This window comes from Pimephales promelas, chromosome 16, assembly GCF_988280905.1.
Source record: "Pimephales promelas chromosome 16, fPimPro1.hap1.1, whole genome shotgun sequence".
Taxonomy (NCBI): Eukaryota; Metazoa; Chordata; class Actinopteri; order Cypriniformes; family Leuciscidae; genus Pimephales; species Pimephales promelas.
In genome coordinates, this window is record NC_142784.1 from 16,297,091 (window position 1) to 16,314,667 (window position 17,577).

Here is a 17,577-nt window from a genome sequence, read left to right on the forward strand (position 1 = left end):
ATGTGAGTTTGTTGTTGTGCATTGAGGGACTTATTCAGTGAATGTGTTTCCATCATAGTTTATGAGCATGTCTTCTTATCAGATAAAATCAATTGAGCACATTTCCATCCAGCATTTTCAATGCAATATCCCTAACTTGTATAAAAATGGAAAAATGGAAAATGGATAGCTAGTATCAATCGATGTGATATTGGCTTCAAACAATCTCAATTTCACAGAGAAATCTTACATTTTAACACATATTGTTGCAGAAAACAGAGCACAGTGGCACAACAAGCACATCTGTACCCATAATGTTGTGGTTTCCTGTCCATAATTTCTGACCTAGTTTCTCTTTTGGATGATTTTTGTATATTTTTAGAAGTTTACTGTAACCACCAAATTGTCTGTGCGTCATTATATAATGCATTGAGTGCTCCAGATGCATGCTGGCATGTGTGATTGTACATCGTTACCCACTGAATGGGTTTATTTAGTGTTGATTTGTTAGATTACATGAGCCATTGATACCTTCTGCCCCGCTCAAGATCAAGCAAACTCTCATAGTAAGACAACATTCCAATCAAAAACATTCACAAACAAATTAGATCAGAAATTAGAGGCTGATGCTTATACCAGGGGTGGACCAAATGGGTTTGTAAACATTCAATCAGTAAGCGGCCATATTGGCGTGTTCTGCCACATGCAGCCTGTCCACGGAAGAACACTTGTTTTAGATTTGAGGCGACCACCCACTGTCAGGTATTGAATGTCCACTGCGCAGTAATCTTGTTTTGAGCTCGGATTTTTTCAGGATTTAGCATGAGCTTTGCTGGGTTGAGTCGTTTGAAGTGGTTCACCTCTGGTTTGAATCTTTGTAAAAGTCTTGGTTCTTTTCTCGGTGGGAAGTCAGGTCGGGCTGTAGATGAACGCTAACTTTTGAACAAGCTATATCTTGCACTGGAAGCCTTTAACCACATACACATATGCAGAGTCAAGAAGTTTTAGACCACGTAGATCATGTAAGATTTAAAGTCTAATTTAAACCTGGAATTCAAATCATACCAGGTAACTTGTGGAGGTTGTATGAACACATGTCATTAAAGCAAAACCTAATGTTTCTATTGCATGTCACTCTAATAAAAAAAATATAAAAAGTCTACTGATGAAAAAAACAAGACACATTGCGCTCTTTTCCCAGCATGGATTACTCCTAAATGGCCAGATAATGTATTTAAGACTTCATGGGGTATTATCTGGCCATTAAGGAGTAATCCACGTTGGGAAAAAAGGCAAAGCATGTTATTTTTTATCAGTATATGGGCAGAGGGGTATTTATGTTGTATCTGTATAAACAGTCCAGGACACCTCCATCGCAGGGTGGATTGTTTTCCTCAACGCAATTTCTCCAATTTCGCAGTCTCACACTCTCACCTTTGCTCATCCACAAATGACGACTGTTTAGTCTGTGTTAATTTTTGTTTGGACAGCTCGGTAACAAATGCCAACAGTCTTTTGTTTGAGGGAGAGGTGAAATATTTACGTGAAAAGGCTTGTTCCTAATGCATCAAGACGAGGTGCGGGCACTTGGCGATGGGTGAGCGTAGAGAAGTCGAATCTGACATGCAGGAAATAACATACATGACCCAGGTTGATCTCTTGCTAGACCTTTCTGTGCATGTCACCAGTCTGATGAGGGGAACTCAAGAGGTTTTGTTGTTAACAACGGATGTTTGGTTTCTGCATGTGGGCCTTGGAATATCAAGACATATTTCACCATTTTCAACAGATCTGTCAGTGTAGGAAAGCATTGTGGTCTATCATTGTTTAGGAAACATATCTGTCGCCAGGTCAAGTACAAACACAGAAATCGCTCCCTCTGACTTGTTGAAATAGAGCAGTATTCACAGGTATGGAAACAAAAGCTTCCTGTATTTTCTTCGCCCCGTTCCTGCGAATGTGGTAGGTTACGCCCGAGGCTCTTGTACAAAAAAAAAAAAAAGATTCAGAAACACAGTTCACTGAGGAAAACCTGTTTAAGACGCAAGAAACTATAGATGCCATTCTCCTTGTAACCGCACGACGGAAACCTTCATTATTACTTTGATTTTCTTTCAGTGTACCCTGACTTGTTTTTCTGAGCAGTTCCTGAATCAATATTGGGTAATTCGGTGCTTCAGTTTAAGAGAAGAGATAATGACGCTCGGATCCTTTTCAGACGAGGTGAGACTGAATGAGAATGATGGGGTCGTGTTGAGGACGCATTTTGACGGCACAATCCCATAAATCTGTCCTTATTTGTGCTGGTGGTACGTTTTGAAAAATCAGTGGGGCGAATCATCTGTCTTAAACTGGTAATGGAAGAGATTAACAACTGTCAAGTGTTCCTAAAACTATAAGCCAATGTACGATTTCATTTTTTAAGCTCCCATTTCCTGCACAGAAGAAAGTCTGTCTTTCTTCTGATGATGTTAATGGCACTTCCCATTGATATAGTGCACTGCATGTGGTTCGCCAACATTATCTGAACGCTAGGCACGTCTTTTCACTGACCCTTCGTTGAAGAGTATCTGGCTTTGCTTTGTGCCTTATTCATCGAAAGTACTCGCCTGGCCAATTGAGAATGAGACGTGGTCTGGAAACCACATGTTCATTTTCTCGTATTTGAGGCGTGGTTTACGAATGCAAAGAGCAGTATTATTGGGTGCTACGAATGTCTATCAAATGCGCCTGTACGTAGCTCATAGCCAAACGGGTCAATGATACCAGATGACGTATGTAGAGCAACGGAAAATTAGACGATGAAGACGACGATGGGTCAGAGATTTAGGAGATTTATGTATACACAAAAAATGTTTCTCAATGTCAAGGACTCTTCCTTGGCAGGATGGGTCCTTCCCATAGACTGTAAAAAAAGATGGACGACGCCCCTTCGCTCTTTTCCATCAGAGAGAACTGAAGCCGCCAGTGTCTCGATATGACGCTGACATCTTGGAACTTGAGTCTATCTTTGGAAAAAGGATATGTGAAGTGTAATTCAATTGTTTAGTTAGTCTCGTGTCCCATTGAATAACATGGGGAGGCGGGGTTATGAGCTATACTAGGTCCGGTCACAGGGGGGCGATCGAGATGTTTTGGCTTCACTCTTGAGGGCTTGTGCGGCACGCTTGGTCCTTCCAAGTCATTTCCTTCAGAGGCTAGACGAGGCTCCTCTTTAGCATTCGGAGAACACGTAAATGAAGCAAGTGCACGTCATTGCGTCATTAAATCAGGGAAAGGTCCGCTTTCAGCGCTGCAAATGGTAGTGTTACTGGTTTGGTTGCTGTACCGCACTGTTTAAACACACTTGGCAGTCCTTATTTTGTCTTATCATAGAAATAAATAAAATAAGAGTAAGGGATAATGTATAGCGAGTCGGTTGTTATAGCGAATACAGCCCCGCAAACTCCAACGCGAAGCGGAGGTGTCTTGAATCAGCCTGAAGGGGTTGTATTCGCTGTAACAACCGCTTACCTATACATTTTCCCACTTATAACATGGCTACCTACCAAATAAATCAATAATTTGACACAAAATATTGATTTAAAAAGGAGTTTATTCATATAAAAGCGATTATATTACCGGAGTGAACAACTGCGTCCATAGCAGCACGATCTAGCTGTTAAAACACATGAAATGGTAAAATATGTGTTCAACAAAAAAAAAAAAGGGCTAATGTTATATAAAGTCACCAGTAAAATGGAACAGCTTTAAATCCCCCCTCTACAAATCAGTTGAGCCGATATGTTTAATGTCAAACATTATAGGCTGTATCGAAAGGTAACTTCGCGTCCGCTGCCATGATCCATAGATATAAACAAACTGCTTCGGTGTGTCGTGTATATACGTCGTCATCGTTTTGCTGCTCCCTATCTGTTCTGTGATTGGTTCCCTATATCAGGGGAAAATTTGGTCCATGATGTCGGGGCCTAGCAGTGTGAATAAAATTGCTCTGCGGCAATTGGCAGTATAGAATTTAAGATGTATAATGACACTTTTTTTTCTGCTCTAGAATAACCTAAAACTGAATTGATCCATTTATTGATTCATACATTAGCATGGTTGCTGCTGCTATCCTATAAAATAAATGGCCTATCCAGTTCAATTAAAACCTCACAGAGTCCCTCTTGACCTGTGGTTATTCGCTAAGCTGGTCTACTATTAAAAAATGTACCTTTGGATACAGTTACAGTTGAGGAAGGTGAACCTCAGAGTTCAGCTCCATATCACATCTCTGAAGTTGACAGTAACTTGGGCTCGATGTCTCTGTCAAGCTCTTTGCCTCTGGCTACTGTCCTATGATTGGCAGTCCGGAGGGACATTCAGGAACTGGTGCTATTATAATTTCCCAAAAGGAATGTACGGTCAGAGTAAGAAATGTAATACCATGTTTTCAGAGGGACCCAGAGTCTGCATGGGTTCTGGTGGCAGAATAAGATGCATTTTAATGTGCAGTGTTTATTTTTGCGCCCCCAGTCAGTGTTTAGTCAAAACCGTTCACTTTCTGCTACCCCCTTGTGGTGGACTCACACATTAACAGGATTTTCTTAATTTCAAAAAGCAATTTACTGCCCGAAAATGTTCTTGAAATTCACTTTGGCTGAAAGTGTCGCTAGTAAAAGTCTAGTACTTGTCGTATTTTTCTGGCTTCGGCGCTGTGATTAAGTGTTCTTTCCAGTTCAGCTGGCATTAAAGGGGTTTGAAACCTTCACGAAGGTCATTATAGAGAGACGCTGGCAGGCCTGTAGTGGAATAAGACTCACTTGCTGCCTGGACAGAAAAAGACTGAAGGGTGCAAATTGTCATTGTTAAATTCCTAATTGCTGAGGTCCCGTCTTCAAAGGGCCCATCTGTGTGAGGTGGGCCATTGCGTGCTGCTGGAGTTTTCAAGGACAGTTAGTGAACCACTCATTGTGTGGTCCGCTGCTGTATAAGCTGTCGTCTTAGTACTTTACGAGTCAGTTTTCTTTTTGAATTGAGAAAAAAAGTGTAAGAAATGTGGTTGTGTGTATTTTCTGTAATGTGTAACAGACATTGGCACTGTTTTTAAATGCATTGTTCTTTTATATATGATTTCACAAACATCCCAAGGTGTATTAAAGGACATCCAAAAGCCTCAGTCAAGTACCTCTCTCGAGGGAACCCTAGGCCAAGAAGAGAAAAATTCATTAGTTCTGCCAATTTCAGGTTAAAATGAGTTTGAATGGCCTTTTTACATCATTGGAAGTTTTCCACTAATGGGACCATCATTATTAGAGGCAGCGAATGAAAGAAAAGAAGAGGGACTTTACAATGGAAAGAAAGCGACCACATGTCTGGTGTCCGTGATTCTGATTTGATCTGTCTGTTCAAAGATTTTTTTCTTTTCTATTAAATTACCGTTGTAGGATTACAACCATTGGGCCTTTTTTCCTCCATTGTTGTTTTTGTACTTTTCTTCTTTCTTAAGGAACAGAGCTTTCATGGATGTTGTTCTAATTGTTTTATTGTGTTCATTATCATCCAGCACGCACCAGTATTAAGATTACAAGAGATATTGGGAGATTAGTCCGGTTTATATGATACCATTTTTTTTTCCATCTATTAAAAGAGCTTTGATCTGTTGGCTTGAGGAGAAAGATCCTTTTTTGTAGTGCAGTAAACAGCATCCAGAACTCATCAACTTCCTCCAAGAGAGGTGAATTGGGCTGGCCTGTACAGGGCCCCTGTAAATGTTTTATCCATCCCATAAAAGCCTGGAAAATGATACTGGAACTCTCGGAAAATCCCTACAGGCACAAAAGACAAGACTTCAAGAAATTAAAATTCCAAGTGTCAAATTTCCTGTTCCATGTGTACTTTTAAGTGTTGGCCATGACACAGAGACAGAATAGAGCTCATTAGTAAGCCTTCTGCTGTCAGGAATGGAAAAGTGATGTAATATTCGGACAAATTATAGCGATTAAACATCAGTAACCTTCGCTTTTCGTCAGATTTAATCACTGGACATATCTTCAGTTAGCAGTTTGATTGCAAATACTCCAATGTGACGTCCCCTAAACTAATACACTATTTATTTATATTTTTTTATAAAAATTATTTATAATTTTCTTTTATTTTTATGGACCACACTTCAGAGTAGGATAAATGTTCAATTAGTGTGTTGACTCAAACACAACGGTATTATTATCTTATTTTCCCCCGCATATGTCACTGATTTTACAATATGTCGTGGCAGCTTGAATGCAACCTAGCCAAGAAACAAGTTGTTGATCATGTTGACATGCGAGTCGTATTTTTGCTACTCATTGGAAACATGAGACTTACGCAGGCTTAAACCTTTGATCCTCCTTGGTGATCTTCTTTTGAGAAAAGAAAAATGGCCATTTAATATTTTCCCATTTCACACCAATAACAAAACACATGAGTAATGTTGTCATTAGCTGTGGACATGTAGGCGAGCTTTTCTTTCTGCGTTTGTAAATATTCCACTGGCATCGCGCTATTTTCCGTGAACCCGAGTTTTACATGTGGGTGGCAATCAGGTTGAGGCCATTTGTTCTTCATTTCCTGACTAAACAAATACACTGAGGTCATTCTTCATTGGTTTAGACCTTATTGCAGCGTGTTATCTGCAATATTCCTATACACTGACTGTATAGGAATATGTGTGGCATAATCTTTCTTGCTATATTTGTATTGTGTGTGAAATCTGTATGTGAAGGAGCTGACATTAGTTGAAGGGTTGCAGGATTTCAGTTGACCGCTTGCAGATGTTTTGACAAAGAGTTTTGTACCCATAATTAAGTAAGGGAACAGTGGCCATGTTACATAAAGAAAAACAGGGAGCCTCCTCTTAATTACAGTGCTTTTTTTGTTCTTTTCTTTTCCAAACTGCCTCCAAATGAAGATTAAAAACCATAGCACATTGTAGAGCTGCCTAAATTCAGGAGCTGCTGCTGTATCGCCATTAAATAATTTTATTTGTATTAATTTTTCCACAAATTGATTTATTTTTTAATCACCAGATTTCAGTTTATTTCATCCTTCTGCTTACAAATTGGAATCCTATGGAGTTAACTGTGGAAAATGTGTGTCATGAGTTTAAGAAGTTTTTATCCATGGATTTAAAACTTGGAAGTGAGAGTGGTAGAAAACAGCTCCTGTTGAAAGGAAGAAAAAATGAACACATTAAAAAAATGAAAAATGTTTTTTCCTATCAGCCATGTGTTATTTTCTGTCCACGTTAAGCTAGCTGAGAAGGCAATATTAAATACAAAGATAGCCCTGACAATTTATAAAAAAAATATTTAAGAAATTTATAAAAAATAAGATATTTATTAAAAAAATTATTTATTTATTTATTATTAATTAATTATTTATTACTCTTGTTAAATGATTAAATCTTACATTATACCATACACACACACACACACACACACACACACACACATATATATATATATATATATATATTTACACATACATTTAGAATATTTACTTATTTAATTTATAATGAATGTGTTCTAAATTAATATAATATCATATTTAAATTATTCTAAAATACTTGAACAGAAGTTGTTAAAGAAAAGCAAGATTTTGGTCTAACTCCTAGTCCAACCTGAGCTGAAAAGTGCAGATTTTCTTTGTCTAATGCAACAATGTAGATCTGAACACAGTTCAAAGAGATGAGAAAACCAGGAGAGTTGTGCAGCAATTAATCACTGATGCAAAAGCATAAAAAGATGCAGTGGCATAAGGACATTTAAGAGAAGAGACCCCAACACATGAAAACAAAACCTGAAACCCTGTGAGCACAATAGGAGGCCTGACATTTTTTTTTCTCAGGCTGCCAAATATCACGGCCGGTAAGTCGTCAAGAATGTTTTCAGCACATCTGCTTGTGTATTCAAGTGTGTTTAAATATGTGTGTGTGTGTTGTTCAGATAAACCCTACGTTACGGGGACAAAATATCCCCACAAAGATGGCAATATCCGAAATCCTTCTCCTTGTGGGGACATTTTTGGTCCCCATGAGAAATTTGTCTATTCTTGAGTCTTGAGTTGTATTCTTGAACATCTTGAGTCTTGATGTATTTTGAAAACGTAAAAATGCAGAAGGTTTTGTGTGATGGGTAGGTTTAGGTGTAGGATTAATGTTAGGGTATATCATATGCAGTTTGTACAGTATAAAATACATTGTCTATGAAAAGTCCCCATAAAACACGAAAACCCAACATGCTTGTGTGTTTGTTCAGGTGCCAGAGCAGTGGGAGAGATCTGTGGAGAGACTCACTCAAATCTCCGTCGCCCTCATCCGAGAGCGAAATGCTGCTCTCACTGGACAGCTTCTTCATGCCTGAAACTTAAGCAGGAGAAGATGCTTTACAGCAGACAACCAGGACTCACAAACACAGCAGCAGGAATCTCAAAGGTCAAAGAACATTTGGCACAACAAACAAATTACAGAAAGGAACTGAGTGACAACGGGATCAAATAATCGATGTTTGGATCAGTTGATTCATTTGTTTCAAGGTAGATTTTAAGATAATTCCAATTTTAAAAGCAAAATTGGCCTGGTTTGCCTAGGCACACACGAGCACAATTAAAAGAACCTCTAAACACTTACATATTTTTGTATGTAAAAAATGAATATAAACACTTTTTGTTGTTGTTGCAGATGACAGTTCAGTTCTTTCCATAATTAGTCCAATATATATATATATATATATATATAGAATTACTATCATCAAACTGTTTATTCATAATAAATTAATATATCGTAAATTTAGAGGTACAAAATCTTATGCCTTAATCACATAAATGAAAGCATATTCTGACATTGAGGCCATCTCTATATTTAATCAAATGCTGCCATCTTGTGGAGGGGAATGAAAATCAGCTGTTGTGCATCGCAGTTGTTATTGGATAACTATCTTGGATTTGACATCGTAACCTTAAAGGATTAGTTCACTACAGAATTAAAATGTCCTGATAATTTACTTATCTCCACGTTATCCAAGATATTAATGTCTTTGTTTCTTCAGTTGAAAAGAAATAAAGGTTTTTCAGGAAAACATTACTGGATTTTTCTCCACATAGTGGACTTCAACGGTTATCAATGGTCTAAATTGCAGTTTCACTGCAGCTTCAAAGGCTCTACATGATCCTAGCCGAGGAATAAAGGCCTTATCTAGCCAAACCATTGTCATTTTCTTAGAAATATATATATACTTCTTGTCTTGCATGTGCACGACTTCACGCATTATGACTTCACGGGCGTAGAATTTAGTAGGGAGACTACCAATATCCAGTGACACTGATATATCCCTAGCAATAATTTCGATCAAAACTTAAAATATATTTATATATTGATGTCCTTGTCCCCACCAATTTCAAAATCAAACCTACGCCACTGGGTCAGGCGGTAACCTGAAAATGTAGGGTAGGGTGAAAAATGTTAAATCGTCCAACATCGTTTTACCTTTTATTTATTAATTGTTTTTGTGAAGGATGTTTGACTTTGCACGTTTGCTTTGTAAGCACACTACGTGCTTTCGCCTACGTCAAGCGTGACCTTTTATCATGATTGTGTAATGCGTGGCACATCACAGTGCTAGTGTAAGACGAGAATTTGTGATATATATATATATATATATATATATATATATATATATAGTTTTATTTTTATAGAAAATTACCAATCGTTTGGTTAGATGCGACCCTTATTCCTTGGCTGGAATTGTGTAAATCTCTACATAACCCTGATGACGTGTGATGTCTGCGGGTGCATGGATGTATGGAAACACATGTTGAATACAATGATCAGATGAACATCACTGGTCCTAAGACTTCTACAGACGATATATGTCCATGTTTAAATATTTATGACCACTTCTATTATTGATTTCTATCAGGATGTGATGAGAGTTTCAACCAGTATAAAAAAAGTGTTTATGAAACAATTTGCATACCCTACCTTTAATCAGCACAACTGTTTTCAAGATTGATCATAAAAATAAATGTTTCTTGAACACAGAATCAGCATATTAGAAAGATTTCTGACGGATCATGTGACACTGAAGACTGGAGTTTTACAGTATCTTTTACTTTTGATCAAATTAATGCAGCCCATGATGTGAGTAATTACTGAAGAATGTAACTGACCCCAAACTTCTGAATGGAAGTGCAGATTTGACGATTTTCTAAAACAAATCTACAAATTTTTTTTTTCCAAAGGAATTCACACGTATTTCTATATATTTCTCTCTTCCTACAAATACTAAACACACTATTCTCTCTTAGATGCTGTTAAACTTGTGGTTTCTCTCTTTACCTGACCCTCAGGCGTCCTTACGTGATGCAGATCATCAGCTCACCAATTTGTTCTGTTGGCCGGCTTTACACCCACTCAACTGGAAAAGCCCTGGTGAACCACATTTCATAATTTTAGCTGTTTTTATAGCTTAACCCCTGTCTGACGGAAACAGGTTCCCGGACTATCCCCCAAATGTGCGTGTGCATGTGCTGACCTCACCAGACTCGTTCTCCTGTGCTCACCGCAGATTGATAATTGATTATGGCCTTGTGCTTCCAGTCCAATGAGCACGCGATAATTACGGCGAGTTGTTAAAGTCACTTCCTGCGTCGTTTCTGTCTTAGTGTTGGGTTAAAGTGAAGGCCTGCTACAGGCAAACCAATCAGGAGCTTGTTCTTGGCATGGCATGAATGGCCAACTTTTTTTTTAACTTGACGCTGTTTACTCGTTCTTTGCTCGTCTTGATTTTTCTTCAATTTTAGTTCTAGCGAAAATATACAACTGCTTTAGGGCTTCATTCATTCAAACAAACAATGTTTCTGTCACCTTCTCTTGCATAACTTCTCTCTCTTATCCAAACTCTCTATTTTTTCACTGTTTAATTTGTTCCACATTTGTGTTGGGGGCATGTACACGTCTGGAGGTGAGTTGGTTTTCGGCTGTCAGCGGGACACTGAGAGCATATCTCTGTGTGAAGTCTGAGGTTTTGACTGAGATGGATTAACCTTTCAGATGTCCAGGAACATGTCATGGACATTTCTGGAAAGACTTAAGATAGAATAGAGTATTGTAAACCTGATCCTCTCACTCTTGCTTCGTTGATTATGAATCTGATGGACAAGGGGAATTGACCAAATCAGTATTTTTGAATGATGTCCATTAAGGCCAATTATAGAAACACACATAAACTAGCATTCAAAATTTGGGGAAGAGGATTGTTTGCTTTTGAAAAAAAGTCTTTAATGTTCACCAAAGCTTTCTTTTTGAATATATTTTAAAACGTAATTTATTCCTGTGATGGTAAAGCTGTATTTATTTTTCAGCATCATTACTCCAGTCTCATTCTAATATGCTGATTTGATGCTCAAGAAACACTTACTGTTATGTTACTTTTGTAATATTATGAATGTATTTGCTTTCGTTTTTTGACCAATTTAATGCATCCTTGCTAAATAAGAAGTATTCATTTCTTTTAAAGTGATCCCACTAAAGTGCACATTTAATAATTTATCCAAATGCCTTTATCAAGAGTACAGAAGCAAAAGTGTAAAATCTGTTTAGTTATCTCATGCTCACAATTGTAGACAGGGCATTATTGTAGCCAATAATATTTATCATATTATGATAAAGCCTGTAACTACTGTGGAAGTCTATGAGGGATATGTCAGAAATCACTGCCAAATATAATATTGATTGATTTTATCCCTCTGAATTTTTCTGTTTAATTTATCTAGTTTACCCACAGTACACACAAGCATCCTCTGAGGCTGGAGTACAATGGCACGTCTGGATTAGTTTTAGACAATATGATTCATGTTCATTTGCTTGTACAGCTCTGAGAGTTCGTGTGAAGCATTCTGAGAAAACCGCTAACCAGGAACAGCTGTGAAACGGTCAAGTAAGCACTCACCATATTTATGTATGAGAGAGGTTTCACTCATTTTCCTCTGGCAGAGCGGCACAAACTGCATGTGGTGCTGGTGTAGATGAAACTTCCGACAGGGTTTTGCTCCATTCTTGACTTGGTTTCATCGGCTTCTTATGGTTTGCTTGTAGTTTTTCTGGTGAATTTTTCTGGCTTGTCAGACCAAGACAAATTCTTCCCTTGTGATTTGAGAACTGTTAGCATCTACTAACTATATATATATATATATATATATATATATATATATCAGGGTTTTCCATACATTCATTTATTTGTGGCGGGGTGCTTCTTCCTCCAGAATCAATCCGGAGTTGATTGGTTAGTTTAATGAACACTATAAGATGTTAAACATATATACATATATACATACATACATACATATATATATGAAGAGTTCAGATGCAAAAGCCTCTAAGTGCCATTTGAAATTTTATTCTAGAATGATAATTTTTATCAAGCTTGTATATTTAAGTTCAGTAGTTTCACTTAAATTAATTTAAGTGAAATTACTGAACTTAAATATACAAGCTTGATAAAAATTATCATTCTAGAAGATAATTTCAATTGGCACTTAGAGGCTTTTGCATCTGAACTCTTCATATATATATATATATATATATATACACACACATCACAGCCACCGCACTAGATATTATTATTAATATTATTAATGTAAAGAGACGTATGCCGTGTTATCCAAGCATAATGGCAAGGAAAGACCCTTATTATTGAAAGTGGGGAGTCGACGTCATGGTACAGAGCCCCTCCCCTCTCCGCCATATTGGTAGGATTCCGGCGGCAAACCATGATTGTTTACATGTTGTTAACTCGGTAGTAGAGGAGGTTCTCTCGATTCCGCATTGTTTTACCATGCCTGGAAGTCGCTGCGGCGTTAAAAACTGCTCCAGTACCTCGCACGATTCATATGGAAACCATAGGAATAATGGAATACAGTTTTTTCGGTTACCAAAATGGACACAGCATCAGGGAGAGCAAGTCTCTGACCTGACGAGGAGACGCCGGATTGCTTGGTTGGCTGCAATAAGAAGAAAGGACCTTACTTTCGATCTCACCCCCCAGTCGATGAGAGTGTGTTCTCTGCATTTTCACTCGGGTACGTTCTCTAAAAATGTCTTTGTTGTTGTCTCTTAAAGGGACTCTGTGTAAGGTTTACTCCCATCTAACGGTGAAATTGTATTTAGCATTCAAACAAATTGTGCACTCCAGCGCTTCGCTTTTTCAAATGCGACTTGCATATACGGTAGCCGTTATGTACCAAAAAGCTATGACAGGATGTCTTTTTTAAAATTTGTATTAATGGCATTAAGTTGTCACATACAGAAAGGATCAAGTGCATATCAAAAAAAGGATAAAAGGCTAGTTTTTTTTCAATTCATATTCTGCCATTATACTAAAGTCTCATTGCATTCTTTGTTTTCATAACATTAAGGGCTTTTGTAAACGAAAGAAACTCATTATGAAATACACAAAACTTTCAAAAACTTGAAAGTGGATTTATATATATATATATATATATTTATAAATGAATTTCACTGTGTAGTCTAAAGTATGAAAGAAATGTATGTACATTTTTAGAATAATTAATTTCTACATTAAAACAACAATGCGCCATCGCGACTCTCCTTTGATTTAAAAGCGACACTTCCGGTGTTCTTCCCACCAGAGCGATTTCAAAATGGCGGCTGCATGAAATCAGCGTATAGCAGTTCGAGTTTTCCTTCAGGTAAACAGTTTTTTAATTTCAAACAAACAAATTACTGACTGAAAAACATGAACTGTTGTAATTAGTATTTATGCCTTCTTTATTCGTCACATTAGTCACAGAAATAAATTACCATTAGGTTTCACAAAAGAAAGAGGACACACTTCTTCAGTCACGTCTATTTCTGTTTATTTGGTCACTTAGTTACAGGACTTCTTTCTAAATGTGATATAAATATGTCCTGTAACTAAGTTACAGGACATATCGGCCTCTCGCCTCCCAGTTGGCTATAGATATTTTCAGTAAGAGAAAAAGAGGAAGCTCCCAAAAAGAAAGTTGCTTTATTTTATGGTAGTCAGGTACAAAGAGACGAGACGTAGGCTATCTGACAGATAAAATAAAAACATGATTGTGATAGCCTTTATGATTGTTCTGATTTCTTCAAACGTTCAACATGTATTTTTTTACTATGTGCATACAATGCAAGAACAATCATATGCTCTATTAAAATATATTCTTCGAGGTTACAGAAAGTAAACTAACCTTGTTTTAGCGCATTCTCTACTTTACTCAATAGCTGCTAACGTTATTCATCAAATAGTTTATCCTTTCACTATAAATGTACTGTGACGTCTATTATAAAATATACAACCAAGCAAAAAAAAATGCTTGTAATTAAGACTGTAACATTGACTTACCTGTCGAGGGGAAAGCAGGACTTCAGCATCTCTTTTGCAATCTTTCTCCTTCATTAAAGGGTTAGTTCACCCAAAAATGAAAGGCAGTCTGGGACTGAGGCAGTCCCTTAGGAGCCAATGTGGTAGTTATACAGCTCTCAAATTTAATCAAAAATATCTTCATTTGTGTTCCGAAGACGAACGAAGGTCTTACGGGGTTGGTACAGCATGGGGGTGAGTAATTAATGACTTAATTTTCATTTTTGGGTGAACTAACCCTTTAACTTCAGCTCTTTCCACCTGGAAAAAGCTATCCCGACATTTACTCTTGTTTTTTGTACTCTGCGGTCACGTTTCCTTTTTCGTTCAATTTGGGACTTTGGCGATGAGGATTTCTTCTCCTGTGATTTGGCATACGTATGATCCGCCATACAAAATAAAATTGCAATTCAGCTTTTAAAAATTGCTGGGTTTGACCACCTATGGTTTAGACAAGCGCCTCTCACGTCTCTGCAAATCCGGTTCTGTTGCTTCAGCCCATGTGATGCTGGTTCTGAACGAAACCGCGTTGTAGAAACGCGTTTGCCTAGTACTTTTTGGTCCTCTCCGCTATTATAGTTTTTCAAGATAGTGGAATGACACAGAAGCCTCCGTGGACTTACCCGTCCCATGTATATAAAGATAATAAATTCTTCATTTACATTTATTTTAGATAACAAATTACCTAAAAAGTTACACAGAGTCCTTTTAAAGCTACGAAGTGTAAGTTTCCTAATGTTGTTGCAAACACTTGTGCATCTTAAATTGCTGCCTAGCTAACTATCTAACCAGACTGATCTCATGAAATGGCGTATGTATGACACGGCAATTCGTATTTCCATTTTTGGCATGCTATCAACACGCAAAATCGCTTTTCAGCGTGTTTATGAATGCCGTTGACTTAACGTTACATTACTGTATATATAAATATATGACCTACCCCAACCCCGTCCCTAAACCTACCCGTCACTGGGGTTAATAGCATTTATAATTCTTCTCCTACGATCCTTGGAAAAAAAATATCGCTCCCCAGATGTAGATCTACATTTTGCTTCGTTTCGTTCAGACATTTAACGGCGTGTACATACACGCGGAATCACTCGGACATTTAACGGCGTAGACATACATGCATACACGCGGATAGCTCAAAATGCGTATAGACTATATATACTTGACTTGAAAGTGGCGTGTATGTTTATGCAAAAGTCATGATGTCATGTTGATCTAAATGCTTAATGGCCAATCATTAATGTTAACTAAAAAGTTAAAAAAAAATTTATGTCTTGTGTACCTCCTGAGCCCTTTTGTCATACCATGAGTAGCATTACCCTCTTAGGCTTCATCTTTATTTTGCATGTGTTCTGCAATTGATTTGCCAGTGTAAAGTATTGATTACATAGATTTTTTTCATAATCTAATTATTCTGTTGTAGGCAAACCATTATATGAGATGACTAAAAAATAGTTGAGATTATGTTCATGACATTATGCTACCTTGTTTCCAGTTTAAAGCATTGATAACAGATTATTTCATGAACTAATTATTCTGTTGTAGGTAAACCATCATATGGGATGTTGGAGAACCACCCTGACTGGGCACCATCCCTGCGGTTAGGACACAATGATGTTAAAGAAACAGATGTAGCGAGATATCAGCGGCAAGTAAAGCGCAGGACCCAGCGTCTGGAGGGGCCGCCAGCCCAGGATTACCAGCAGCCGCTATCGCCAGCACATGATTACCAGCAGCCACTATCGCCAGCACATGATTACCAGCAGCCACTATCGCCAGCACATGATTACCAGCAGCCACTATCGCCAGCACAGGATTACCTGCAGCCGCTATCGCCAGCACAGGACCACCAGCAGCCGCCATCCCCAGCCCAGGACAAGGAATGTTGTCTCTGTATATTTAGACAAGAGGTTATCAACAGTCTTTTGGAAGAAAACAGAGAGCTGAAGCGGCAGCTTGATGAGTACCAGATGGATGAGAAATTGGTGGTGAAGATAACGTAGTGAAGTTTTACATGGGGCTTTCAAACTTTGCATTGTTCCAGACACTACTACTCACCCTCACTCCACATCTGCCTCAAGGTAGGATGAAGGAGCTCTCACCCTTCCAGCTTGTCCTATTGACTTTAATGGGCCTCAGACTAGACCTTCAAATACAGGACCTCAGCCATCTGTATAAAGTACATAGGACAACAGTCGCCGATGCCTTTCACCATACCCTTGGAGTGATGTACGCACAGCTGTGTCCATTGGTGCACTGGCCAAGCAGGGAATGCTTATTGAAAGTGGTTTTCTTAACAAACTGTTACCAGGTGACATTGTGCTGGCGGATAGGGGCTTTAATATGAGAGAAAGTGAGGGCATGATGTGTGCTGTTGTAAAATTACCTACATTCACAAGGGGTCGTGCACAGCTGGAGCCGAAAGATGTGGAGGAGACTAGGGCCGTAGCACATCTCAGAATTCACGTTGAGAGGGTGATTGGTGTTGTGCGCAACAATTTCAAATTCTTACACTCAACTGTACCTGTGCACATGCTTGTCAAATGTGAGGGTAAAAACCTAATACCTTTAGATAAGATTGGCACTGTTAACGAACATGGGCAAACGTGTTGTTTGAGTTCCTTGTTCATTACTTTATTTCTTTGAAATAAATGCTTGAAACAACTTGATATGTCTTAATAATATTTATTGAGAACAACATGTATGTATATATAGTTTTTTTTTTTTTTTTGGGGGGGGGGGCATAAAAGAACACAAAAAAGGGGCTAAAGAAGTGCTCAGTTCAAAGTATAAATATTTCCTTGGACAATAATAATAATTCATTACATTTTATATAGCGCTTTTTCTCGACACTCAAAGCGCTTTACATAGAGAGGGGAATCTCCTCAACCACCACCAGCGTGCAGCATCCACCTGGATGATGCGACGGCTGCCATAGTGCGCCAGAACGCCCACCACACACCAGCTTACTGGTGGAGAGGAGACAGTGATGAAGCCAATTTGTATAGATGGGGATGATTAGGAGGCCATGATGGACAAAGGCCACTGGGCAAATTTGGCCAGGATGCCGGGGTTACACCCCTACTCTTTCGAAAGACATCCTGGGATTTTTAATGACCACAGAGAGTCAGGACCTCGGTTTAACGTCTCATCCGAAGGACGGTGCTCT

At 38.3% G+C, this 17,577-nt stretch overlaps 2 protein-coding genes across 3 annotated transcripts in view; both read left to right on the forward strand.

Annotated features, from left to right (window-relative positions):
• Nucleotides 1-9,076, forward strand: part of crppa (CDP-L-ribitol pyrophosphorylase A) — a 33,126-nt gene extending 24,050 nt beyond the window's left edge. The window contains exon 10 of the mRNA XM_039669815.2: nt 8,256-9,076. Coding sequence (XP_039525749.2) covers nt 8,256-8,360 — 105 coding nt within the window. The 3' untranslated portion in view covers nt 8,361-9,076. The remainder of the gene's footprint in view (nt 1-8,255) is intronic.
• Nucleotides 9,077-12,724: 3,648 nt separating this feature from the next.
• Nucleotides 12,725-17,077, forward strand: LOC120477519 (uncharacterized). Of its 2 annotated transcripts, none has more exons than XM_039669158.2 (2): nt 12,725-13,074; nt 15,954-17,077. In XM_039669158.2, exons 1-2 carry the CDS (start codon nt 12,831-12,833, stop codon nt 16,409-16,411), a joined length of 702 nt encoding a protein of 233 aa, XP_039525092.2. In that variant the 5' UTR covers nt 12,725-12,830; the 3' UTR covers nt 16,412-17,077. The 2 variants fall into 2 exon arrangements, with proteins under 2 accessions (XP_039525092.2, XP_039525094.1); XM_039669160.2 differs by lacking the exon at nt 12,725-13,074 and adding an exon at nt 13,636-13,704.
• Nucleotides 17,078-17,577: the final 500 nt, after the last annotated feature.

Coding starts and splice junctions, on each gene's coding strand:
- LOC120477519 (XM_039669158.2), top strand. CDS start 12,831: ATGCCTGGAAGTCGCTGCGGCGTTAAAAACTGCTCCAGTACCTCGCAC. Junction 13,075..15,953: donor TTCTCTGCATTTTCACTCGG/GTACGTTCTCTA, acceptor ATTCTGTTGTAG/GTAAACCATCATATGGGATG.